The 25,880-nt window shown below is 44.6% G+C and overlaps 1 protein-coding gene across 18 annotated transcripts in view; it reads right to left on the bottom strand.

Moving 5' to 3' along the window:
* Positions 1–21,435, bottom strand: part of ZNF143 (zinc finger protein 143) — a 64,449-nt gene extending 43,014 nt beyond the window's left edge. For 2 of the 18 annotated variants that reach the window (XR_010147140.1, XR_010147141.1), the window contains exons 1-7: positions 21,246–21,435; positions 10,891–11,005; positions 9,546–9,638; positions 8,284–8,367; positions 7,675–7,758; positions 3,751–3,947; positions 2,791–2,865 (exon numbers count right to left, since the gene is read on the bottom strand). Coding sequence is in view for 16 of the 18 variants with exons in the window: in XM_054662081.2 (XP_054518056.1) it covers positions 2,791–2,865; positions 3,751–3,947; positions 7,675–7,758; positions 8,284–8,367; positions 9,546–9,638; positions 10,891–11,005; positions 21,246–21,416 (819 nt within the window). In the remaining 2 variants the exon portion in view is untranslated. Of the gene's footprint in view, positions 1–2,790; positions 2,866–3,750; positions 3,948–7,674; positions 7,759–8,283; positions 8,368–9,545; positions 9,639–10,890; positions 11,010–11,671; positions 11,775–12,491; positions 12,515–15,621; positions 15,715–20,299; positions 21,214–21,245 lie in introns of those variants that run through there. The other 16 variants (XM_016920359.3, XM_054662085.2, XM_054662081.2 and 13 more) reach the window with 16 other exon arrangements.
* Between the last annotated feature and the right edge of the window lie 4,445 nt (positions 21,436–25,880).

Here is a 25,880-nt window from a genome sequence, read left to right as displayed (position 1 = left end):
ACTGCACTCCAGCCTGGGCGACAGAGCAAGACACCGTCTTAAAAAAAAAAAAAGAGTTGGGGCCAGGCACAGTAGCTCACGCCTGTAATTCCAGCACTTTGGAAGGCCGAGGCAGGCAGATCATGAGGTCAGGAGATCGAGACCATCCTGGCTAACACGGTGAAACCCTGCCTCTACTAAAAATACAAAAAATTAGCCAGGCGTGGTGGCGGGCGCCTGTGGTCCCAGCTACTCGGGAGGCTGAGGCAGGAGAATGGCGTGAATCCAGGAGGCAGAGCTTGCAGTGAGCCGAGATCGAGCCACTGCACTCCAGCCTGGGCGACACAATGAGACTCCGCCGCAAAAAAAAAAAAAAAAAGAGTAATGGGGTTTTTCAATGACATTTTGCCTCAGCAGTTCTGAATTCCTAGTTACGTTTGTGAGTTCCGAAATTTTTTTTTTTTTTTTTTGAGACAATCTCACTCTGTTGCCCAGGCTGGGGTGCAGTGGCACAATCTTGGCTCATTGCAACCCCCACCTCCCAGGTTCAAGCGATTCTCCTGCCTCGGCTTCACAAGTAGCTGGGATTATAGGCACACACCACCACACCCAACTAATTCTTGTATTTTTAGTAGAGATGGGGTTTTGCCATGTTGGCCAGGTTGGTCTCAGACTCCTGACCTCAGGTGATCCACCCGCCTTGGCCTCCCAAAGTGCTAGGATTACAGGCGTGAGTCACCGGACCCAGCCTACGACTGCTTTTCTTCAAAATATTCTATTATTTTAAAATGTAGTTGTCAGTTACCAATAAGACAGAGAACTTATTGGGCCACTCCAACACTCCAAGCCACTGACCTATAACTCCCGCACATATTTACCCTGTGTTTGCATCTTAGTATAGGTTGACTTAGGTGGATTTGACATACAACTGTATAAAAAATACTGAAGTCTCATTTTTTGGGAGGTGGGGGAGAACAGGGTCTTGCTCTGTTGCCTAGGCTGGAGTGCAGTGGCACAGTCAGCTCACTATAACTTCAAACCACGGGCTCAAGGGATCCTCCTGCCCTCGTCTCCCAAATAGCTGTGACTACAAATGTGTGCCACCATGCCTTGCTAATTTTGTAATTTTTTGTAGAGATGGAGTCTCAGTTTGTTGCCCGGGCTGGTCTCAAACTTCTGGGTTCAAGCAATCTTCCCACCTCAGCCTCTCAAAGTATTGCAATTACAGGTGTGAGCCACCACACCTGCCTTAAAGTCTCATTTCATTCACAAAATATGAATATGAATTGAGACCTGAAAATTTTGCTACGAATCACACAGCATCAAAGCTGATGGGCTTAGTGAACTGAAAACTGTGTTTATTCTATTGCCACTTTGTAGCATCACTTCAGCTGGTAAACAGAAATATTGGCTATTCAGCAATGCGTAGAAGCATAATATTTCTTTTTCTTTTTTCTTTTTTTTTTTTTGAGACAGTTTCGTTCTTGTTGCCCAGGCTGGAGTGCAACAGCGTGATCTTGGCTCACTGCAACCTCTGCCTCCTGGGTTCAAGCGATTCTCCTGCCTCAGCCTCCTGAGTAGCTAGGATTATAGGCACTAGCCACCACACCTGGCTAATTTTTTGTATTTTTAGTAGAGGCAGGGTTTCACCATGTTGGCCAAGTTGGTCTCAAACTCCTGACCTCAAGTCATCCATCCGCCTCAGCCTCCCAAAGTGCTGGGATTACAGGCATGAGCCACCACGCCCGGCCAGAACCATATTTCTACAAGTGATTTCAGTGATTCCTGTTATTTTATCACTTACTATTAATATAAATGTAAAATCTTCTTGATAACCCCTAACAGTATCACTCAATGTTACTAAGTGGTCATGTTAATGCTCAAGGTTATAAATGTGACCCTGAGTAGTAACTTTAGGAGTTAAATATAATAAAACTCTGAAGAATGAAAAAAAAACTACTATAAAGGAACAGTCAACAAAATATTAGAGAAAATTGCTGAGAAAATAAAGAGCAGCATTAAAGCAGGAATGTACTACAATGATTATATAAGCTCCAAGCATACCCTCCACACGAACATCCCCCCAACACAAAAACAATTCTTGAATAACATAAGTTTTGAATTTTTGATTGTAGGAGATATGCAAGAATGCACCTGTGACTACTTTGTACTTACTACAAAACTTTTAGAAGCACTGGTGCTCTGGGCTGTTACTTAGGTAAGGGGCAGCCAATGACTGGACCCAGGGTGAACATTTGAACCACGGGAAGCCAGCCCACAGGCCACCTGCAGACCAGGAAGCAGTCTGGTAGAAAAAGTATAAACAGCTTTGTCCAAGATTAACTAGGCTGGACTCTCCCTTCCGAAGTTGAAAAGGAAAATATGGAGGGAATCAGCTGGAAGAAGAAGAAATTTAAAAATACAAAAAGCAAAGCAGTGAGGATTATTTAGAAAGAGTCATGATGAAGTCCCAGAAAAAGTATCCACAAATTGCCATGCCATGGGTGGGGGCAGTCAGGAAGTCACCTGGTCTCCACAACTGCCTTGTCCAGAAAACTGCCTTGGAATCCAGCACACAAGCTTCAACTGGATTTCTGTGATACTTCCATTTCTTTAGCATCATTTTGCATCCACCAATGAACACTGGGACCTCAGGCAGTTTGAGAAAGCTGCTGCCCAATACATACATTGTTTTTCTGAACTGGTGAGATTTTCCTAGAGAGGTAGTGAGTTACCTATTCTTGCTTTCATCCACAGAAGGGCACAGAAATGCTAAGTTAGATTTTTATATTAAAAAGTAGCTTTACATACCTGCATTTTTTTCTCTTGCTCATTTTCTCCAATCATTCCAGTACCTGCTACACTTTCACTTCCATCAATGGACACCTATAGGAATAAAATAAAGCTTTAAAACATTTTACATTTTGATAATGGTTTAGGCTGGTTAAGTACATGGTTCAGGGAGAAGCTTGCAAAAAAAAAAGAAAAAGAAAAAAAAGTACATGGGGCTTCATTATCATTTATTTTTGTGTATATTTGAAAATTTCCATTAATAGGCTGGGCATGGTGGCTCATGCCAGTAATCCTAGCACTTTGGGAGGCTGAGGCAGGAGGATCATTTGAGCCCAGGAGTTCAAGACCAGCCTGGACAAAAGAGCAAGACCCTGTCTCTATTTATTTTGTTTGTAAAGAAAAAAAAAAAAGAAAATGTCCCTAACAAAAGTGAAATAAAACCTTTTAAGTTATATGAGAGATACATGTTCAATGCAGGGGAAAAAAAAATCAGCTCTTTTGATATAAAACTTGAGACTTTACTTTTCCTAATCTATAGTTCCTACTTCTTAATTCATAAGCAGTTCCATTTATACTTTATTATTTCTTTTATAGCCCTTCATCCTTGTATATCTTTCGGTGAATTACCTGCCACTCATTTCTCTTCTATAAGTCTTTACTCCATTCCCTTTTTTTTTCCAATCTTTCCACACTTCACTTAAGATAAATGCTGATCTCTTCGATACTAACTGATTTTGACTTTGAGTTGCTAGTGTCTTTTTTTTTAATTTCTGAATTTGAGACAGGGATCTATGCTCAAACAATCTTCCCACTTTGGCCTCCCAAAGTGCTGGGATTATAGGCGTGAGCCATCACGCCATGCCCAGCCAAAATTGGCCAGGTTTTTTTTGATGAGGTGTACTTTTTTGTTTTCTTTTCTTTTCATGAAAAATAAAGAAGCTATATCTGCGACATTCTTGACATTGTGAAATGCTATACCTTTGCTGCATACTGTTCCAAAGCACTGATGGTGTCAGGGTCAATTGTAGCATCCCCAGTGTGCAGACCTGCCACTGTCCCATCAGCCTGAATTGCCAAGATGGTGTCAGACTGCGGGACTTGCACTGCATGGTGGATATAAGCTGTGGTACCATCTTCCAGCTGAACCGCCTGTAATGCACTCTGGTCATAACTATCTGAGAGAGTGGAAGAGAATGCCATTAAATTAAAGGAAAAATCTGACAAATATTTACATATTTAAAGGAAGAGAGAAATGAGCTTTTATTGAGTAGTTACTCTGAGTACTGGACCACGCACTTGATATGTGTTATTTCATTTAATCCTCACAATAATTCTGCAAGGCAGGTACATTTACTGCCTTCATTGTATAAATGGGAACTCAGGTTTGGAGAAGTAACATCACTTTCCTTAGCAATCAGAAAATTTAAAAAACATTAACAGGCCGGGTGCAGTGGCTCAAGCCTATAATCCCAGGACTCTGGGAGGCCGAGGCGGGCGGATCACGAGGTCAGGAGATTGAGACCATCCTGGCCAACACGGTGAAACACCCTCTCTACTAAAAATACAAAAAACTTAGCAGGGCACGGTGGCACGCGCCTGTATTCCCAGCTACTGGGGAGGCTGAGGCAGGAGACTCACTTGAACCTGGGAGGCAGAGGTTGCAGTGAGCCAAGATCGCGCCACTGCACTCCAGCCTGGGCGACAGAGCCAGAGTCCCTCTCAAAAAACAAACCAAAAACAAAAACAAACAAAGAAAAAACACTAACAATTAACAGTCAAAATCAGTATGTAGAGAAATCAGGATTTGAACTCATGTCAGTATGACTCCACAGTCCCTCCATGGTGGTTTTTTCCCCTCTAAATGTCCACACTAAGATATATCTATATCTATACTGGTATTGATATAAAATAGTGATTTTATATCGATATATATATAGAGATAGTGAAATAATAAATCTAGCCAGTTACAATGAACCTGTGACTAACACTTATTGATAAAGAAAAAAGTGCGGCCTTTTGTGGTGGCTCACGCCTGTAATCCCAACACTTTGGGAGGCCAAGCCAGGCGGATCACAAGGTCAGAGATTGAGACCATCCTAGCCAACATGGTGAAATCCCATCTCTACTAAAAATACAAAAAAAATAGCTGGGCATGGTGGCGTGCACCTGTAGTCCCAGCTACTTGGGAGGCTGAAGCAGGAGAATCGCTTGAACCCAGGATGTGGAGGTTGCAGTGAGCCGAGATTGCACCACTGCACTCCAGCCTGGTGACAGAGCAAGACTCCGCTGAAAAGAAAAGAAAGAAAAGGAAGGAAGGGAAGGAAGGGAAGGAAGGGAAGGAAGGGAAGGGAGGGAAAGGAAGGAAGGGAGGGAAGGGAGGGAAGGGAGAGGAGGAAGGAAGAAGGAAGGAAGGAAGGAAGGAGTGCAGACTTTACTTTTTTCCAATTGTAATTAAAGAAATTTATTTATAAATTTAAGTATTTTAAATTTTTTAAAGATTCCTCCCTTTGTTTGGGAGGCCGAGGAGGGCAGATCACAAGGTCAGGAGACCGAGACCATCCTGGCTAACACGGTGAAACCCCGCCTCTACTAAAAAAAATACAAAAAATTAGCCGGGCATGGTGGTGGGTGCCTGTAGTCCCAGCTACTCCGAAGGCTGAGGCAGGAGAATGGCGTGAACCCAGGAGGCGGAGCTTGCAGTGAGCCAAGGTCGCGCCACTGCACTCCAGTCTGGGAGAGAGAGCGAGAGTCTGTCTCAAAAAAAAAAAAACAACAACAACAAAAAGATTCCTCCCTTTGGCTTCACAACAAAACAGCCTTTCTAAAACGTGTTATGTCATTCTATAATAAAATGCTCTCTAGCTGGGTGCAGTGGCTCACGCCTGTAATCCCAGCACTTTGGGAGGCTGAAGTGGGCGGATCACCTGAGGTCAGGAGTTTGAGACCAGCCTGACCAACATGGTGAAACCCCATCTCTACTAAAACACAAAAATTAGCCGGGCGTAGTGGCGGGCACCTGTAATCTCAGCTACTTGGAAGGCTGAGGCAGGAGAATCGCTTGAAACCAGGAGGCGGAGGTTGCGGTGAGCCAAGATCGTGTCCCTGCACTCCAGCCTGGCAACAGAGCGAGACTGTCTCAAAATAATAAATAAATTAATTAATTAAAATAAAATATTCTCTAAAGTAGTAACAATAGGTAACATTTATTGAGCATTTAGTATGAGACAAGCACGGTTCTAAGTGCTTTACATGTTTGTGCATTCTGTCCTCACAACAACCCTACGTATGATATGGACACCTACTATAATCCTCATTTTACAGATGATGAAACTAAAGCACAGAAAAGTAATCTGCTTAATGTCACACAGCAAAAAAAAAGTAGCTTTGAATATACATAGTCTGGTTGCAGAGCTGTACTCATCATTCCTACACATTCCACCTCAAACCCCTGAACTTCCCTTAAACAAATGTAATAAGCATTAACATTTTGCTGTATTTGCTTCAAATATTTTTGAAATTGTATACTTAGTTTCAATTAAACATAGTAGGCAAAGGACCTTGCTTTAAAAATTTTATACACACACACACACACACACACACACACACACACACACACACACACATATATATATTTTTTTGAGACAGAGTCTCACTCTGTTGCCCAGGCTGGAGTGCAGTGGCATGATCTCAACTACACTGCAACCTCTACCTCCTGGGTTCAAGCGATTCTCCTGCCTCAGCCTCCCGAGTAGCCAGGATTGAAGGCATGCACCACCAAACCTGGCTAATTTTTGTATTTTTTGGTATTTTTAGTAGAGACAGGGTTTTGCATGGCCAGGCTGGTCTCAAACCCCTGACCTCAGGTGATCCGCCTGCATCGGCCTCCCAAAGTGCTAGGATTACAGGCATGAGCCAACATGCCCAGGCAAAAAATTGTATTTAAGAGGAAGAAATAGGTTAGGCAAAGTGGTTCATGTCTGTGACCCCACTGCTTTGGGAGGTCGGAGCAGGAGGACTGCTTGAGGCCAGGAGTTCAAGACCAGCCTGAGCAACATAGCAAGACCCTATATTTAACAAAAAAAATTAATCAGAAAATAAAAATTTAAAAATCAGCTGGCTGTGGTGACACACACGTGTAGTCCTAGCTGCTCAGGAGGCTGAGGCAGGAAAGTCCCTTGAGCCCAGGAATTCAGGGCTATAGTGAGCTATGATTGTACCACTGCACTCTAGCCTAACAAAGATCTTATCTCTAAAACACAGAAATGAATAAAATATGAAGTTAACCATTTCAATGTTACATTGTGATTTTATTTCTGAGTCATTTAAAAAAGTAGCCAAGGCTGCTTTTAAAATATGAAATTAAGGCTGGGTGCAGTAGCTAACGCCTATAATCCCAGCACTTTGGGAGGCTGGCTTGAGGCCAGGAGTTTGAGATTAGCCTGGCAACAGAGTAAGACCCTGTCTCTACAAAAAATGAAAAAACTAGCCGGGAGAGGCAGCATGCACCTGTAGTCCCAGCTATTCAGGAGGCTGAGGCAGGAGGATCCCTGAGCCCAGGAGTTTGAGGCTGCAGTGAGCTGTGCTTGTGCCACCACAATCCAGCCTGGCAACAGAGTGAGACCCTGTCTCTTAGAACAAAAGCCAACCAAAAAAACAAAATGTGGCCTCTACTTTAAGTCTTCCAGGGACCAGTCATTTGGTTTGCTGTTCCAGCTTGTCACTGGACAGCTCAAATTGTAGGAAAATTTTTCCTTAAATCATGCTTAAATCTGCCACCTTGTACTTTAATGAATAAATACAATTCTTTCCCATGACAACACTTCAGAAGCTAAACACAGGTTTTCTTTCCCCCACCACTCCCACTTCTCCCTTATTTTATTCATACTTTCAAAGTTATTTTACCTTTGGAGGTGTGGTGAATAAATGCTGTGGTACCATCTTCTAACTGTACTGCTTGACCATCCTCTAGACGCAAACTGTCCCCTGCTCAAGAACAATGCTTACATTTAGATCTCATGTTTTCTAGCACATTCCAATTAACTCACTTAACAACAAGAGTCAATAAACCATTAACACATTATAACAATCTATACTTGCTTCATGAGTCTTTGAACATTTAAGTAAGTTCAGTAAAGCTTCCCTGAGTCAGTGTTTAAAGGTAAAAAGACATTAGAATAATGGTTTTAGAAATATACACCAGTATTAAAGAGAGTTGAAAGAAGGGGAAAAATGAAGAAAATGAGAGACATGTAAGATTCAGCTCAAAAAACAGAAACATTCACTCAGGACTGTTACTCATTTATCTCCACAGTGCAGTCCAGTAACTTCTTTTCCATTATCTTTAAGAGAAAGTCTTGGTTAAGATCCACTCTGTGGCATCTATAATCTCCCTTTACAGAAGGAGGACTTGAGATCAAGACCAAGTTTAGGTAGTAAGAGGGAGCTGCAGGCAGCAAATACTAAAAGCTGAGAATTAAAATGGTTTCCTGTGCTGTTATCTTAAATACTTACTACTTTTAGGTATGGGTACATGTTGAACATAGGCCGCAGAACCATCTTCCAACTGAATGACCTGGCCATCTATGAGTTTTGCATCTATAACAAAAGATTCAAGACAATAAATTGGCACAAACAAAAATTTTAAACTTTATACAATTTCAAAATGATATCAACTATAAAAACATACACAACTTAAGCTCGTATTCATCTTGATTCTTCCCTCAATGTTCTGAGGCAATTCAATAACACATCCAGTGATCCTACAGAAAGCAGAAAATCCTCCCTCAGCCATCCTTCCTCCCCTGCAATTTTCAATTAGATGAGGTCAAGAGGAAGAGTGGCTCATCACAGCAGGCTACATGAGTTGGACTGCTTTATACCTTTCAGAGTCACTTAGAATCAGTGACCACGACCAGTGGGGAGTTGAAGCTCGGAAGACAGACAGATTATGTCAGTGTATGTGAGGTCATCTGTCATTCTCATCCCTGAGGGCTATAAGACCCCTGTTTATGTATGCATGTGCTCAGTAGGTTTCCATAGAAACAAAGAGTTTTTGAGGACTTGGCTGTTTCCTGGAGCAAAGCAAACACTAATTCAGAGACAATGTTAGATAAGCAAAACCAAATGTCTTTTTTTTTTTTTTTTTTTTTCTTTGAGACAGAGTTTTGCTCTAGTTGCCCAGGCCGGAGTGCAATGGCATGATCTCAGCTCACTGCAACCTCTGCCTCCCGGGTTCAAGCGACTCTCCTGCCTCAGCCTCCTGAGTAGCTGGGATTACAGGCATTCGCCACCATGCCCAGCTAATTTTGTATTTTTACTACAGAAAACGGTTTCTCCATGTTGGTCAGGCTGGTCTCGAACTCCCGACCTCAGGTGATCTGCCCGCCTCGGCCTTCCAAAGTGTTGGGATTACAGGCGTGAACCACCATGCCCAGCCCCAAATGTCTTTACTCTTACAGGTATTTGGTAAAAATACGAAATAATGACCCAAAGTAAAGAAGCAAGAAAGGTCTTACTAGAAAATAGTAAGACATACTCCCTGCTCTCCTCTCTCCCACTAATTTTGATATCCCAGGGTATCTTCCAAATATCTCAAAGGACTATTCCAAATTATAAAAAAAAAAAAAAAGAATTAAACTGAAATGACTTAAAATCATCATATGCAATACAGCATCTTTAGGAGAGATAGGAAAGGTGGTATAGCTTCTAGGTGCTCCAACTCACAGGTTATAAATCACTGGTATTAACCAATCAGCCATATGTGAGGCACATACCTTTAGAATTGTGTTGTATGTAAGCAGTAGAACCATCTGCAAGTGTTACTGCTTGCAAGCTTACGCCTTCCATATTTTCTAAGTTGTCACCATCTATTACAAAAAAATCAATATTTTCTTTAGACAGCTAGCATATGGACATGCTGATTAATTTTTTTTTCAAATAAAGATCAGAAAAAAGGTAAACTGCTTAACTCAGACTCAAAATGAGATTTAGCGGCCGGGTGCAGTGGCTCACACCTGTAATCACGGCACTTTGGGAGGCCAAGGCAAGTGGATCATGAGGTCAGAAGTTCGACACCAGCCTGGCCAATGTGGTGAAACCCCGTCTCTACTAAAAATACAAAAATTAGCCGGGCGCGGTGGCATGCACCTTGTAGTCCCAGCTACTTGGGAGGCTGAGGCAGAAGAATCGCTTGAACCCAGGAGGTAGATGTTGCAGTGAGCCGAGATTGTGCCACTGCACTCCAGCCTGGGCGACAGAGCCAGACTCCGTCTCAAAAAAAAAAAAAAAAAGTGAGATTTAGCACTTACCAAAAAACAGGCTGGGAACAATGGCTCATGCCTGTAATCCCAGCACTTTTGGAGGCTGAGGTGGGTGGATGGCTTGAGCCCAGGAGTTTGAGACCAGCCTGGGCAACATGGTGAAACCCTGTCTCTACTAAAAATAAAATAATTAGCTGGGCACGCTGGTGGGTGCCTGTAGTCTCAGCTACTTGGGAGGCTGAGGTGACAGGATGTCTTAAGCCAGAAGGCTGAGGCTACAGTGAGCCGTGATCATACCACTGCACTCCAGCCTGGGCGATAAAGCAAGACCTTGCCTCAAAAAAAAAAAAAAAAAAAAAAGAAAAAGAAAAAAAAAAATTCCCTGCCCTACTGTACGCACACCAAGATAAAAAATACACATAGAGGCTGGGCGCAATGGCTCATGCCTGTAATCCCAGCACTTTGGGAGGCCGAAGCAGGTTGATTACCTGAGGTCAGGAGTTTGAGACCAGCCTGGCCAACGTGGTGAAACCCCGTCTCTACTAAAAATACAAAATTAGCCGGACGTGGTGGCACATGCCTGTAATCCCAGCTACTCGGGAGGCTGAGGCAGGAGAATCACTTGGACTTGGGAGGCAGAGGTTGCAGTGAGCCGAGAGCAGACCATCGCACTCCAGCCTGGGCGACAAGAGTAAAACTCCGTCCCGTTTCAAAAAAAAAAAAAAAAACCAAAACACCTCATAAAAAGACCTAGGTTTATATTGTTTTCTGCTAAATCAGGAACTAGGAAGTTGTAAATTTTTTTTCCTTTAAGATAAATGATATTTTCAAACGCATCCCTTCAAACACAACTGCTCACCTGCCACGGTGACTGCCTCTGTCAAGCACAGGGTAACATGTTGCGCCTCCATCCCTCCTCCAGGAAACTCTGTCATTCCCTGAGAATCTCGATTTATTTGGGCTAACAACATCTTCTACCTTGAAGAAAAATAAAGACACTTGGGAACAAAGAATGATACATGTGAAATGAAAGTTACAAAGAATATTTATGAACCACAAAAAGCTGCTGAGGATGTAATGGTGTCGGAAATAAGATGAAATTTCACTCAATATGTAGGGTAAGAGTATTAGCCCAAAGTCCAAGGCATGCTTCTTATAATTCAACAATTCAAACTGATGGACACAATTTGTCAGTGCGCTTAGCAACTTAGAAGTACACTGACGAATTGTGCCCATCAGTTTCATATGATCTCTAAAATTCCCATAATTAGAGTCCTTTGGGTTTAGCATTGCTGAGGATTCCCACTTACAATGTGTCAGCATATTTTGTTGACTTAATCTTCAGAAATCTACCCCGTATCTGGCTACCTCTCACAACCTTCACCATTACTTCCCTGATCTAAGCCACAACCAGTCTCTCATCTGCATTACTGTAACAGCATCCTAACTTATTTCCCTGCTTCTCCATTAGCCTCCTACACACTTCTTTTGACACAGCGGTCAGTGTCCTTTGAAGGGAAAAGTTAGCTCATGTCCCGCTTCTGCTCAAAACCTTCTGAGGACTTCTCAGAGTAAAATCCCCAAATCCTTACACTGACCAATGAGGCCAATGATCTTGCCCCTCATTTCCTACTACTCACCATCTCATTCACTCCACTTCAGCCACACTGGCATCCCTGCTTTTCCTCAAGCATACTGGATGTTCTGCTGCCTTAGAACGTGTTCATTTGAGTTTCCTTCTGCCTGAAACATTGTCCCCAGTATCTTCATTATTCATTCCCTAACCTCTTCAAGTCTTTGCTCAAATGGAATGAGAGCTTCCCTGTCCATCCCATTTCAAACTGCATCTCCCAACTGCTCAATCATGGTAAACCCCATCCTTCTTTTCCCCTCCATGTTTCTGCACAGTACTTATTATTTAACAAATTACATGTATTTATGTATTTAGTTTATCTATTTCCCCTTCCATGAGAATGGACAGAGATTTCTGTTTGTTTGCTCACTGCTGACTCTAGTGCCTAGAAAGTGCTTGGCCCACAGTAGAAGTACAATAGGTAAAGAATAAATGGATGAATGGGCAACTCTTCTACCAATCACCAACACAACCTCCTTCTTCCCTTCTACCTCCAGGTCTCCTTACCTCTGTGGACCATGGCTTATCTCAAACAGTAGCAGGGATAATGTAGCTGCCTTGGGCCAGGGAACTGAACCAGAAGATGTCTTGAGGACCTTTCCAGGTCCAAAGATCTGACTTAGCATCAATATTTAAAAGGGCAATACATAGATAGTAGTAATAATTTGTAATTCTTTTTACGTTTAGGATTGCTTGAAGAATTTTGTCTTGGAAATACTATAAACTGTACCCTCATTAGACCAAAAGTGGGAACTACTGTTCAGATACACAAAAAGGTATCAGTGCTATGATAACTGTCAGTCAAGGCTGGGTGCAGTGGCTCACACCTGGATTCACAGCACTCTGAAAGGCCAAAGCAGGTGGATCATCTGAGGTCAGGAGTTCGAGACCAGCCTGGTCAACATGGTGAAACCCTGTCTCTACTAAAAATATAAAAAAATTAGCTGGATGTGGTGGCACGCACATTTAAAGAAAAAAAAAAGTCAAGGGGTGACCTTTTAGGTACAAAAGGATCCATAATCTATAACTGTTCATAGAACAAGCTGAAACGTCATTTCCTTGGCACCTCCAAAAGCTGACAGAGAAGACTCAAAGTAACACCAGTACCCTACTGTTAAGACCTGTGGGCTGCACGCGGTGGCTCACGCCTGTAATCCCAGCACTTTGGGAGGCCGGGGTGGGTGGATCACCTGAGGTCAGGAGTTCCATATCAGCCTGACCAACAAGGTGAAACCCCGTCACTACTAAAAATACAAAAATTAGCTGGGAGTGGTGGTGCACGCCTGTAATCCCAGCTACTTGGGAGGCTGAGGCAGGAAAATTGCCTGAACCCGGGAGGTGGAGGTTGCAGTGAGCCAAGATCACAACATTGCACTCCAAGCTGGGCAACAAGAGCGAAACTCCGTCTGGTGGGGTGGTTAAAAAAGAAAAAAAAAAAAAAAAGACCCCTGCTGAGAATAAAATTAGCATAGGCTAATTTTCAGTTACAAAAAGACAAATACTGCATTACTCTATTTTTTTTTTTTTTTGAGATGGCATCTCTCTGTAGCCGAGGCTAGAGTGCAATGGCGTGATCTCAGATCACTGCAACCTCCACCTCCCAGGTTCAAGTGATTCTCATGCCTCAGCCTCCCGAGTAACTGGGATTACAGGTACGTGCCACCACACCTGGCTCATTTTTGTATTTTTAGTAGAGGTGGGGTTTCACCATGTTGGCCAGGCTGGTCTCGAACTTCTGACCTCAAGTGATCTGCATGCCTCAGCCTCCCAAAGTACTGGGATTACAGGTGTGAGCCACCGTGCCCAGAAAATATATGATATATGAAAGTCGAGTCTCACTCTGTCACCCAGGCTGGACTGCAGTGGCAGGACCCTGCAACCTCAAATTCTTGGGCTCATGTGATCCTCCTGCCTCAGCCTCCTGAGTAGCTGGGATTATAGGCATAAGCCACACCCAGCCTTGAGTTATATTTAAATATAGCCAGAGTGTAAGCATGTTCCATTAATTAAATATAATTCAGTGAAGTAAAAAGTAATTAGAACGTGCTAGCAAATGAGATAGAGTTCTCGCAGACTCCATATGATGCTAAGGGTTAAAGTATGGGCAAAGAGTTCATACTGCCAATTCTAACTGGGGCAGAATATCCTATTGGATAGGTGAAATGTTGAAACTTGAAGGCTTTGTGCAGTTCCAGGACTATTCAAAAACTGAATATATGAAACTGACTGGCAGGTAGGTAGAGCCTGATACCTTTGAAGCGACAACAGAGATAGGACCTACTAGGCTTAAAGCTAAAAATACCTGTCAGGAAAGAGCTGAGAGCAGAGACAAGAATTTAGAAATGAACATCTAGGTCTAGTCATTAGGTATCCCCATTTTGGTGATGGTTTGATCTCAACTGAACTATTGATGTGAAAAAGAACAAAAAACACCTCTCTTAAACTTCAATAAAGTAGCACTAATGGACATGGTTTAATAAGGGCACTCCATGCACAGAGCAGTTTGGTAAGCATGCCCTGGATTGCTTTCAGCAAAACTAGGGAATATGAGGAACAGATGTAGCAGAGAAAAGAAAGAGATTCTGACATATCCCAAACACCATTTCTGATGCTGCTCTGTTAAAAAGCATGTTATTTCAAAATTACAATGCCAGACTGTACTTTATTACCCCCAAGAGGAACACTGTATATGCTACTATTTTATCACCCAAATTGCTCATCGTGACATAGGTAAGGAAAGCAAAGCATCATTAGATAATTGTGAAAATTATAGAAGGAATTCCTGACAGACAACCTTTTTTTTTTTTTTTTTTTGGAGATGGAGTCTCACTCTTGTCGCCCAGGCCAGAGTGCAGTGGCGCCATCTCAGCTCACCGTAACTTCCACCTCCCAAGTTCAAGCAGTTCTCCTGTCTCAGCCTCCTGAGTAACTGGGATTACAGGCGCACACCACCATGCCCAGGTAATTTTTTGTATTTTTAGTAGAGAAGGGTTTTCACCATGCTGGCCAGGCGGGTCTCGAACTCCTGACCTCATGATCCACCAGCCTCAGCTTCCCAAAGTGCTGGGATTAAAGGCACGAGCCATTGCGCCAGCCAGCCATGATTTTCACCCTTTAAAATTTTTCTTGTTGGGCGTGGTGGCTCACACCTATAATCCCAGCACTTTGGAAGGCTGAGGCGGGTGGATCACCTGAAGTCAGGAGTTTGAGAACAGCCCGGACAACATGGCAAAACCCTGTCTCTACTAAAAATATAAGAAAATCAGCCGGGTATCGTGGCGGGTGCCTATAATCCCAGCTACTCCCAGCTGAGGCAGGAGAATCACTTGAACCCGGGGGGTGGAGGCAGCAGTGAGCCAAGATGGTGCCACTGCACTCCAGCCTGAGCTACAGAGTAAAACTCTATCTCAAAAACAAAAAACAACAACAACAAAAAAACACTTTCCTTTTTCATCCCCTCACTTAAGAGTATTACACTATTGTTGGCCAGGGCGTGGTGGCCCACTCCTGTAATCCCAGCACTTTGGGAGGCCAAGGCGGGTGGATCATGAGGTCAGGAGATTGAGAGCATCCTGGCTAACACGGTGAAACCCCGTCTCTACTAAAAAATACAAAAAATTAACCAGGCGGTCGCACGCACCTGTAGTCCCAGCTACTCGGGAGGCTGAGGCAGGAGAACGGCGTGAACCCGGGAGGCAGAGCTTGCAGTGAGCCGAGATCGCGCCACTGCACTCCAGCCTGGGTGACACAGAGAGACTCTGTGTCAAAAAAAAAACAAAAAAACCCCCCAAAAAACCAGAGTATTACTCTATTGTAATATTTAAAAGTATTACAATAATATCTTTACTGCTCTCTGCACCATGTTCTCATCGTTTCAGTCTAAAAACAGTCAGCTATTTTATTGTGTTTTGTAGACCATTAAAATTTTCCTTGCAGGCTGGGCATGATGGCTCACACCTGTAACTGCAGCACTTGGGGAGGCCAAGGAGGGAAGACGGCTTGAGGCCAGGAGTTCAAGACCAGCCTGGGCAACACAGTGAAACCCTGTCTCTACGGAAAATAAAAAAAAGAAAAAAATTATGCCAGGAGTGGTGGCTCACATCTGTAATCCCAGCACTTTGGGAGGCTGAGGTGGGTGGATCACCTGAGGTCAGGAGTTCGAGACCACCCTGGCCAACATGGTGAAACCCAGTCACTACTAAAAATACAAAAATTAGCCAGGCGTGGTGGCAGACGCCTGTAATCCCAGCTACTAGGGAGGCTGAAGCAGGAGAATCGCTTGAATCCGGGAAACGTAGGTTGCAGTGAGCCGAGATCACATCATTGCACTCCAGCCTGGGCAACAAGAGCAAGACTCCATCTCAAAAAAAAAAAAAAAAAAGAAAAGAAAAAAATTAGGCTGAGCATGGTGGCTCACGTCTGTAATCCCAGCACTCTGGGAGGCTGAGATGGGTGGATCACCTAAGGTCAGGAGTTCAAGACCAGCCTGGCCAACATGGTGAAACCCTGTCTCTACTAAAAATACAAAAATTAGCCAGATGTGGTGGCAGGTGCCTGTAATCCCAGATACTCAGGATGCTGAGGAAGGAGAATCACTTGAGCCTGGGAGCTGGAGGTTGCAGTGAGCCGAGATCTAGCCACTGCACTCCAGCCTGGGTGAACTCCCTCTCAAAAAAAAAAAAAAATTAGCCAGACATGGTGGCTTGGACCTGTAATACCAAGCTACTTGGGAGGCTGAGGAGAAGGGAGGATCACTTGGGCCTGGGAGGTAGAGGCTGCAGTGAGCTGTGATTGTGCCACTGTACTCCTGCCTGGGAAACAGAGAGAAATCCTCCCAAAAGCAAAAAACAAACAAACAAACAAAAAACTTTTCCTTGCATACAACATTGTAATATAAATTTAAAACTTATAATAATAAGTCCTTTGGGAGGCCAAGACGGGCAGATTATGAGGTCAGGTGAAACCCCGTCTCTACCAAAAATACAAAAAAAAAAAAAAAAAATTAGCCAGGCGTGGTGGCGGGCGCCTATAGTCCCAGCTACTAGGGAGGCTGAGGCAGGAGAATGGTGTGAACCTGGGAGGCAGAGCTTGCAGAGAGCCGAGATCACGCCACTGCACTCCAGCCTGGGCGACAGAGTGAGACTCCATTTCAGAAAAAATAAATAAATAAATAAATAAATAAAAGTACCAGCCAGGCACGGTGGCTTGCACCTGTAATCCCAGCACTCTGGGAGCCAAGGCAGGCGGATCACAAGGTCAGGAGTTCAAGACCAGCCTGGCCAACATGGTGAAACCCCGTCTCTACTAAAAATAAAAAAATTAGCTGGGCATGGTGGTGTGCTTCTGTAATCCCAGCTACTTGGGAGGCTGAGGCAGGGGAATCACTTGAACCCGGGAGGCGGAGGTTGCAGTGAGCTGAGATCGCACCACTGCACTCCAGCCTGGGTGACAGAGTAAGACCCCGTCTCAAAACAAATAAAATAAATTTAAAAAATGGTAAGTCCCAATAGCTTAACAAATCAAACATTTTCAGTTTTCCTGGTTTTATTCTCTAGCCCTTGCTATCCACATACATACAAAATTTTTACAGCATTGTAATTATCATACACATAACATTTTGTATTCAGCTTTTTTTATTCCTATAAATTGTCCTAAGTTGTCAAAAATTCTCCACAATGATCACTTTTAATTCACATTTAACAATTTAATTACCCTTATAGGCCATTTAGCATTATTATTATTATTTTTTGAGACAGAGTCTCCCTCTGTCGCCCAGGCTGGAATACAGTGACGCGATCTCGTCTCACTGCAACCTCTGCCTCCTGGGTTCAAGCAATTCCCCTGCCTCAGCCTCCTGAGTAGCTGGGATTACAGGTGCCCGCCACCATGCCCAGCTAATTTTTTGTATTTTTTTAGTAGAGACGGGATTTCACCATGTTGGTCGGGCTCATCTCGAACTCCTGACCTCGTGATCCACCCACCTCGGCCTCCCAAAGTGCTGGGATTACAGGCGTGAGCATTATTCTTATTATGTAATTAACACACACCATTGATTGATTGATTGATTGATTGATTGATTGAGACAGGGTCTTGTTCTGTCCCCCAGGCTGGAGTGCAGTGGTGCAATCTCAGCTCACTGCAACCTCCACCTCCCAGGTTCAAGCGATTCTCCTGCCTCAGCCTCCCGAGTAGCTGGGATTAAAGGCATGGGCCACCCCACCTGGCTAATTTTTGTATTTTTAGTAGAGACAGGGTTTCACCATGTTGGCCAGGCTGGTCTCAAATTCCTGACCTCAGGAGATCCACCTGTCTCAGCCTCCCAAAGTACTGGGATTATAGGCGTGAGCCACCACGCCTGGCCTACAAACGTTTTTTTAAAAATTAGCTGGGCATAGTGGCGTGCACCTGTAGTCCTCGCTACTCTGGAGTCTGAGGTGGGAGGATCACTTGTGCCAGGGAGGTTGAGGCTGCAGTGAGCTGAGATCATGCCACTGCACTCCAGTCTGGGTGAGAGTGAGACCCTGTCTCTTAAAAAAAATGGATTTTTAATATCTATACACAAATACACACACACACACACACACACACACACAGGACATCCCTAAATGAAACATGTAGGCATTTAAAAGAATGAGATCTATCTATCTGAAACAGTGAGAAACATGTCCAAGATATATGGTAAGTGGGAAAAAGCAAGTTGCAGAAAAGTAGATACCATATGATTGCATTCATTTATTTAAAAATGTATATAGTTATCTGTATATGCTTGTATGAACATTTAAAAATTCAGTGCTTACCTTCCAGAAATGGAACTATGCTATGAGGGTGGAGTGGTTTTTTATTTTAAAAATAAAACCATGTAGTAGAGGCACAGTTCAATACAGCCATGCCATGTTTCTGTGAAGAACACAACCAGTCCTTACTTCACAGCAACATTCCAACACACAGCAAAGGACTATGGTCATTTTGCAAACCATGTATCTGATAAGGGACTTCTATCTAGAACATATAAAGTACTCTCACAACCAAATCATAATAAGACGAATAATCCAACTTTAAAATGGGTAAAGAATTCAAACAGACATTTCTCCAATGATTATAAATGATCGCTAGGCACAGAAAAAATGCTCAGCATTATTAACCATCAGAGACAGGCAAACCAAACCTACAAGAGACACCATTTCATCCACACTAGAAAAACTATAATCAAAAAGACTGATGATAACAAGTGTTGGTAAGAATATGGAGAAACTGGAACCTTTACACATTGCTGGTAGGAATGTAAAGGTGGTGCAGCCACACTGAAAAAGTTTTAGAGTACCTCAAAAGGTTGAACATAGTTACTATATGACTCAGCAATTCTATTCCTAGGTATTCTACTCCCAAGAGAAATGAAAACCTATGTCCACACAAAAGCTTTCGTACAAATGTTCATAGCATTATGTGTAATTAGCCAAAGGGTGGAAACAACCCAAATGTCCATCAACAGATGAATGGATAAGTAAAATGTACTATGTTCATACAATGAAATATCATTTGGCAATAAAAAGAAAGTATTGACACATGTTATAACATAAATGACCCTGGACAAGGCTACATACTTTGTGATTCCATTTATGTGAAATATCTAGAATAGCAAACATGCAAACTAGTAGTGGGGTGGAGGGGAGAACTGAGAGGAAATGGGGAGTAATTGCTAATGGGTATAGTTTCTTTTGGGGGTGATATGTTGCTAAATTGATTGTAGTGATGGCTGCGCAACTCTGAATATATTAAAATTCAACTTTTTTTTTGAGACGGAGTTTCGCTCTTGTTGCCCAGACTGGAGTGCAATGGTGCAATCTCGGCTCACTGCAACCTCCGCCTCCTGGATTCAAGCGATTCTCCTGCCTCAGCTTCCAGAGTAGCTGGGATTACAGGCGCCTGCCACCACACCCGGCTAATTTTTGTATTTTTCGCAGAGACGGGGGTTTCACCACGTTGGCCAGACTGGTCTCGAACTCCTGACCTCAGGTGATCCGCTGGCCTCGGCCTCCCAAAGTGCTGAGATTACAGGTGTGAGCCACCACACCCAGGCTAAAATTCAACTAATTATCACTTTTTTTTTTTTTTTTTCTTTTTGAGACCGGTCTCTGTCACCCAGACGGGAGTACAGTGGCACAATCACGGCTCACTGTAGCCTGGAACTCCTGGGCTCAAGTGATCCTCTCACCTCTGCCTCCAAGTACCTGGGACTACAGGCACACGCTGATTTCACTTAAAAAAATTTTTTTTTGTAGAAACGTGGGAGGGCCATCTCCCTATGCTGCCCAGGCCTAATTACACATTTTAAATGGGTGAACTGTAAGGTAAGTGAATTACATCACTAAAGCTATTTTAAAAAATAAAGGCGGGCATCTGTAAAGCAAAAAAAAAAGGCACTCAAGTATCTGTAGACAGCTGACTGCTTATAGAATTTCCAAATAGTGGACACTGACAATTAAAAAAAAAACTTTCCAAACAGTCAAAATACGCCAGGATAAAATTAGCTATGCATCTTATGGGTGTTTTTGAGTGATCTCCTTATCACGTTATTTTCTTACTAAACGTAAACTTCATCTACATACTCAGCAAGAAAAAACATTAAATACTGCACCGTTTTTTGTCAACCACAGGAAAACACAAGTATCTTCTGGTAAGATTCAGGACAAAGCCGACCACAATCTCGAACCTACAATATCTCCCCACATCCTCACTTGATTATATCAGCTGATTTAGACACTTCCAAAGCAAAGGCTGACGCTGATTTTAAACAAATAATGGGCTGGCAATGGTATTCTTCTTTCCTCTTTTTAACTTCGTTATTATGTGGAAAAAACAAATGTCAAAAGCAAAAGGGGAAGGAATAAAAACTAGTTCGCGTTCCACAATAATACGTTTCAAAGAGACTTATAAGAATTTGTTCACTCTTTTGGCCAAAACTGGAGAAAAGGGAGGATAAAATTGTAAATTTCTAATATCTGATGTTAGACCTCAGTAACCTTTTTTTTAATAGAAGAAAGGGTGAGGGGGAAACAATCTGCCCACGATACGCATGGGAAGCAAGCTCTAGGTGAGACCGGCAGGTCCTGGGCCAGCCCTGTCCCCGGCGCCCCCGCTGCGGCCTGGTGTGGCCCGTGGGCCCGGCGTCCCAGGCGGCGGAACTCTGCCTCGGCGGCGCCTGGGGACTCGCTCTGCGCGGAGGTCAGGCCGAGAAACGCGGCCAAGGCTCCCGAGGGCTCCACCCTCCCCTCTTTCACTCCCTCCCCTTGGCGGTCCCCTGAGGGAAACAGGCGGGGCGCATCGCTCAGAGACAAGTTGGGGGGGGGTTGAGTCCTCAACGAAAAAAGCTCCGCCGCCTAGAGTGGCGGCCGCGGGTTATTAATAAACTCCGCTTCTGCCCAGACGCCGCTACCGCGGCCGGCCCATAAAATCGGCAAGGCCTGCGGCGGAGGCTGAGCAGCGGGAGCCGGAGCCCGGGCCCAAGCGGGCCCGCGCCGCCGCGCTGAGGGCGGCGGCCGGGCGGAGAATAATGCACACTGGGTAAAAACACATTTATATACGAACCTCCGAGAAAATTTTCCAACAATTCCTTCGTCCGACCACCATGCACCAGGACAGGAAACAGCCGTCCGGCCCCCAGGCCCCGCAACCCGCATAGTGTGTCTGAGGCCCGCCCCCAGCTTCCATTGGGCTGTCATTACATCACTCACAGGACGCTTCCGGTTTTCCATTGGCCCACGTTTGGTCGACGCGAAAGAAAACCGCCCTAGCCGCGCCCCCTCAACTGACGTCAGCCAAGCCTGACTTTACAGCCCGCCCCTGAGTGGCTCGCGCAAAGTGCAGAATCAAAGCTCCTGTGTCTGACTGGTTGACATAACCGCTTATCCCAGACGGACCCCGCCTCACTGACTAGCGAGTCATACCGATTCTGGGGCCCCAGCGGGAGGCGCCATTTTGTAGCGAGGGAGGGAGGCTGGTCCTTGTGATTACCCGGGAGGGAGCCGGGGTGACGAGCGCCATTTTCCCCACAGGGGCGAGGATGCGGCTTTGGTTCTCCCGGTGGGCTTGCCGGAGTGCGTTCTGCAGACCAGAAGGGCTTTGTCTGGCGATTGCTGAATGCTCAATAGCAGCCTGCTGGGAGGGAAGTCGAAGGGAGAAATAGGACAGAAAGAGAGACCTGACCTCTCCCTGGAGGCTCTCAGTGTCGGCCGAGGCCCTTGGTCTTGCTCTAGGGCTCTGCATTCCCGAGAGCTGCTGTATGCCGGGGATTGGCTTCCAAGCCTGCCTGAGCTTCTCCAGTCGCCCGGGCATCGCCATGCGGTGGGAGGGTGAGCCTTCCTCTCCTGCTGAAATTCCGGCGGCTTGGCAACCGGCCGGGGGGTCTTGGATTCCTCGGGGAGACACCACTGATGCTTTGTGGTTTCACGTAATTTGGATTTAAAAGTTGAAGGCGTCAGAAATGGTGTCGCTACGGTCTTTTGTATGTTCTTGTGTTGCGAACTAATAAAGGAAAAGTCAAAAGGGTGGGAGAAGCATTCAGTCTGGTTCCCTAAAGTTACTAAGAATGGATACAAATTAGTTGTGGCCGTTGTGGTAATGCTTCTTGTAGCTCTTAACCCAGCCCTTTCTAAACCTTTGGATATACTTACTAGTCAGTTCCGAAGGTACTCAGTACAAATTTGCGTTGGCGCACCAGGCCGACTAAAGATGAGGTGGGTGTATTAGACTCAAAATTTCTTAAGTCGGCCAGGCCAGGGGGTAGAATTGAGCTACCAAGAGAATGAGAGGCTACCCTGTTGTAACAGATTTGGATCCCGCTTAGAAAAACAGGGAGAAAGCTGGATGATGTTCAACTTAATGTCTTGCATTTCAGACGATTATCGAATGGACGGGGATAAATAAAAACGATGTTACAGATAGCCCTCTAAGTGTGGATAGTAAATATTTTGATTTACAATTAAGCCTACCTTGAGGTGCAGACCCTAACCAACGGATAGTTGAGTAATAGGGGCCTAGACGCCAATGGAAAGAAAATGGGACTTTAAGCTTTGTTTGAACATATATTCTGTTAATAAAGAAGTTTAAATCAGTTCGGATTACTGTTTTTTGTTTGTTTGTTTGTTTTTTGAGACGGAGTCTCGCCCTGTAGCCCAGACTGCAATGCAGTGGCACGATCTCAGCTCACTGCAACCTCCGCCTCCCAGGTTCAAGCGATTCTCCTGCCTCAACCTCCTGAGTAGCTGGGACTACAGGCGCCCACCATCACGCCCGGCTAATTTTTCTATTTTTAGTAGAGACGGGGTTTCACCATGTTGGCCAGGCTGGTCTCAAACTCCTGACCGCGTAATCCGCCCACCTCAGCCTACCAAAGTGCTGGGATTACAGGCGTGAGCCACCGCGCCCGGCCCGGATTACTTTTTAAGCCCTTAAAATAAAAGTGTCACATATAAAAAATGGATTAGGTGGCCGGGCGCGGAGGCTCACGCCTGTAATCCCAGCACTTTGGGAGGCCAAGGCGGGCAGATCATGAGGTCAGGAGATGGAGACCATCCTGGCTAACGCGGTGAAACCCCGTCTCTACTAAAAATACAAAAAATTTAGCAGGCGTGGTGGCGGGCGCCTGTAGTCCCAGCTACTCTGGAGGCTGAGGCAGGAGAATGGCGTGGACCCGGGAGGCGGAGCTTGCAGTGAGCTGAGATTGCGCCACTGCACTCCAGGCTGGGCAACAGAGCAAGACTCCGTCTCAAAAAAAAAAAAAAAAAAAAAAGGATTAGGTTACTTTTAACTGGAGGATTTTGCTCAGTTAAAATCAGTCTCCTACCCAATGGATACATTCTCTGTTACAAAGAAGTAGCTCAGCTGAAAAACAAATGGTTTTAATTTATAATTTCTGTTCCCTCTACATGTATCTGTGTTTTGTAATTGGAGGTGTTTTTTAACCCATCAGAATATTTTTATGCAGTTCCACTAAGTCCCATGCCTGTAGGCTACTCATTAAAACACTATAATACAGAATCTCAAGAATTTTTAAATCGCCCTCTTATTGTAGATAACAATTACAGGACATCTTTGTATCCCCAGAAGCTACTGAGTTGTTCTAAAAATTGAATGGCGATGATGGTGGCGGTGGATAGGATGCTATAATTGTAACTGGATTCAGAGAGAAACCTAATTCTGATTTGTCACAGGTAATGGAACCTTGTGTTAACAGTATTTACCAGTGACTATAGAACAGAGTTCAAATGTACATAGTATTCAGAGCCTTTCATAAGCTTAAAATGTTATCCCATTCATCTCCCTTCCCTTATATCGTGTTATATCCGGTCAAATTAATGGCTTGAAAATGTTTCCCTGTCAATCAGTACTAGTCCAGGCTCTTAAATGCAGAAATTAAATAATTTCCCCAACTTCCTAAACAAGAGGTAACTTATTTGTAGCCCCCTTCAAAAACTGTTAAGATAATATTTTCTAAAACACTTCTTTCAGTAACTTAAAACTTACTGGAGAATTGGTTGGTTTTGGCATATTTATACCATGCTATAAGCATTAAAGTAGTATATATGTATACTATATATATATAGAAATTATATATGATATATATGTATACTATATATATAGAAATTATATATGATATATATAGAAAAAAGATAAACGATGAGTTAAGCTTAAAAGCAATTATTTCAGGCCGGGCGCGGTGGCTCACACCTGCAATCCTAGCACTTTGGGAAGCCGAGGCGGGCGGATCACGAGGTCAGGAGTTCGAGCCATGGTGAAACCCCGTCTCTACTAAAAATACAAAAATTAGCCGGGCGTGGTGGTGGGCGCCTGTAATCCCAGCTACTCAGCAGGCTGAGGCAGGAGAATGGCTTGAACCCCGGAGGCGGAGGTTGCAGTGAGCCAGGGTCACACCACTCCACTCCAGCCTGGGTGACAGAGTGAGAATCCATCTAAAAAAAAAAAAAAAAGGCCGGGTGCGGTGGTTCACACCTGTAATCCCAGCACTTTGGGAGGCCGAGGAGGGTGGACCACCTGAAGTCAGGAGTTCGAGACCAACCAGGCCAACATGGCGAAATCCCATCTCTACTAAAAGTACAAAAATTAGGCTGGGCGCGGTGGCTCACACTTGTAATCCCACCACTTTGGGAGGACGAGGCGGGTGGATCACAAGGTCAGGAGATCAAGACTATCCTGGCTAACACGGTGAAAACCCGTCTCTACTAAAAATACAAAAAATTGGCCGGGCACAGTGGCTCACGCCTGTAATCCCAGCACTTTGGGAGGCGGAAGTGGGCAGATCGCCTGAGGTCGGGAGTTTGAGACCAGCCTAGCCAGCATGGTGAAACGCCGTCTCTACTAAAAATGCAAAAATTAGCCGGGCATGGTGGCAGGTGCCTGTAATCCCAGCTACTTGGGAAGCTGAGGCAGGAGAATCGCTTCAACCCGGGAGGCGGAGGTTGCAGTGAGCCGAGATCGTGCCGTTGCACTCCAGCCTGGGCAACAGAGCAAGACTTTGTCCCAAAAAAGCAAACAAAAAGATAAATAAATAATAAAAATACAAAAAATTATCTGGGCGTGGTGGCATGCGCCTACAGTCCCAGCTACTCAGGAGGCTGAGGCAGGAGAATCCTTTGAACCCGGGAGGCAGAGGTTGCAGTGAGCCGAGATCGCACCAATGCACTCCCGCCTGGGTGACAGAGCGAGCCTCCATCTCAAAAAAGCAAAAAACAAAAATTAGCCGGCCATAGTGGTGGGTGCCTGTAATCCCAACTGCTCCGGAGGCTGAGTCAGGATAATAGCTTGATCCTGCGGGGCGGAGGTTGCCATGAGCCAAAATCGTGCCACTTGTACCACCATGCTCAGCTAATTTTTCACTCCAGGTTGGGCGCAAGAGGGAGACTCTGTCTCAAAAAAAAAAAAAAAAAAAAAGTTTGCACGCCGGGCGCCGTGGCCCACGCCTGTAATCCCAGCACTTTGGGAGGCAGAGGCGGGCGGATCACGAGGTCAAGAGATCCAGACCATCCTGGCTAACGCGGTGAAACCCCGTCTTTACTAAAAATTTTTTTAAAAAGTTAGCCGGGCGTGGTGGCGGGCGCCTATACTCCCAGCTACTCGGGAGGCTGAGGCAGGAGAATGACGTGAACCCGGGAGGAGCTTGCAGTGAGCCAAGATCGCGCCACTGCACTCCAGCCTGGGCG

The sequence above is a fragment of the Pan troglodytes genome, chromosome 9, assembly GCF_028858775.2.
Source record: "Pan troglodytes isolate AG18354 chromosome 9, NHGRI_mPanTro3-v2.0_pri, whole genome shotgun sequence".
Lineage (NCBI taxonomy): Eukaryota > Metazoa > Chordata > Mammalia > Primates > Hominidae > Pan > Pan troglodytes.
This window is presented reverse-complemented; position numbering and strand designations above follow the sequence as displayed.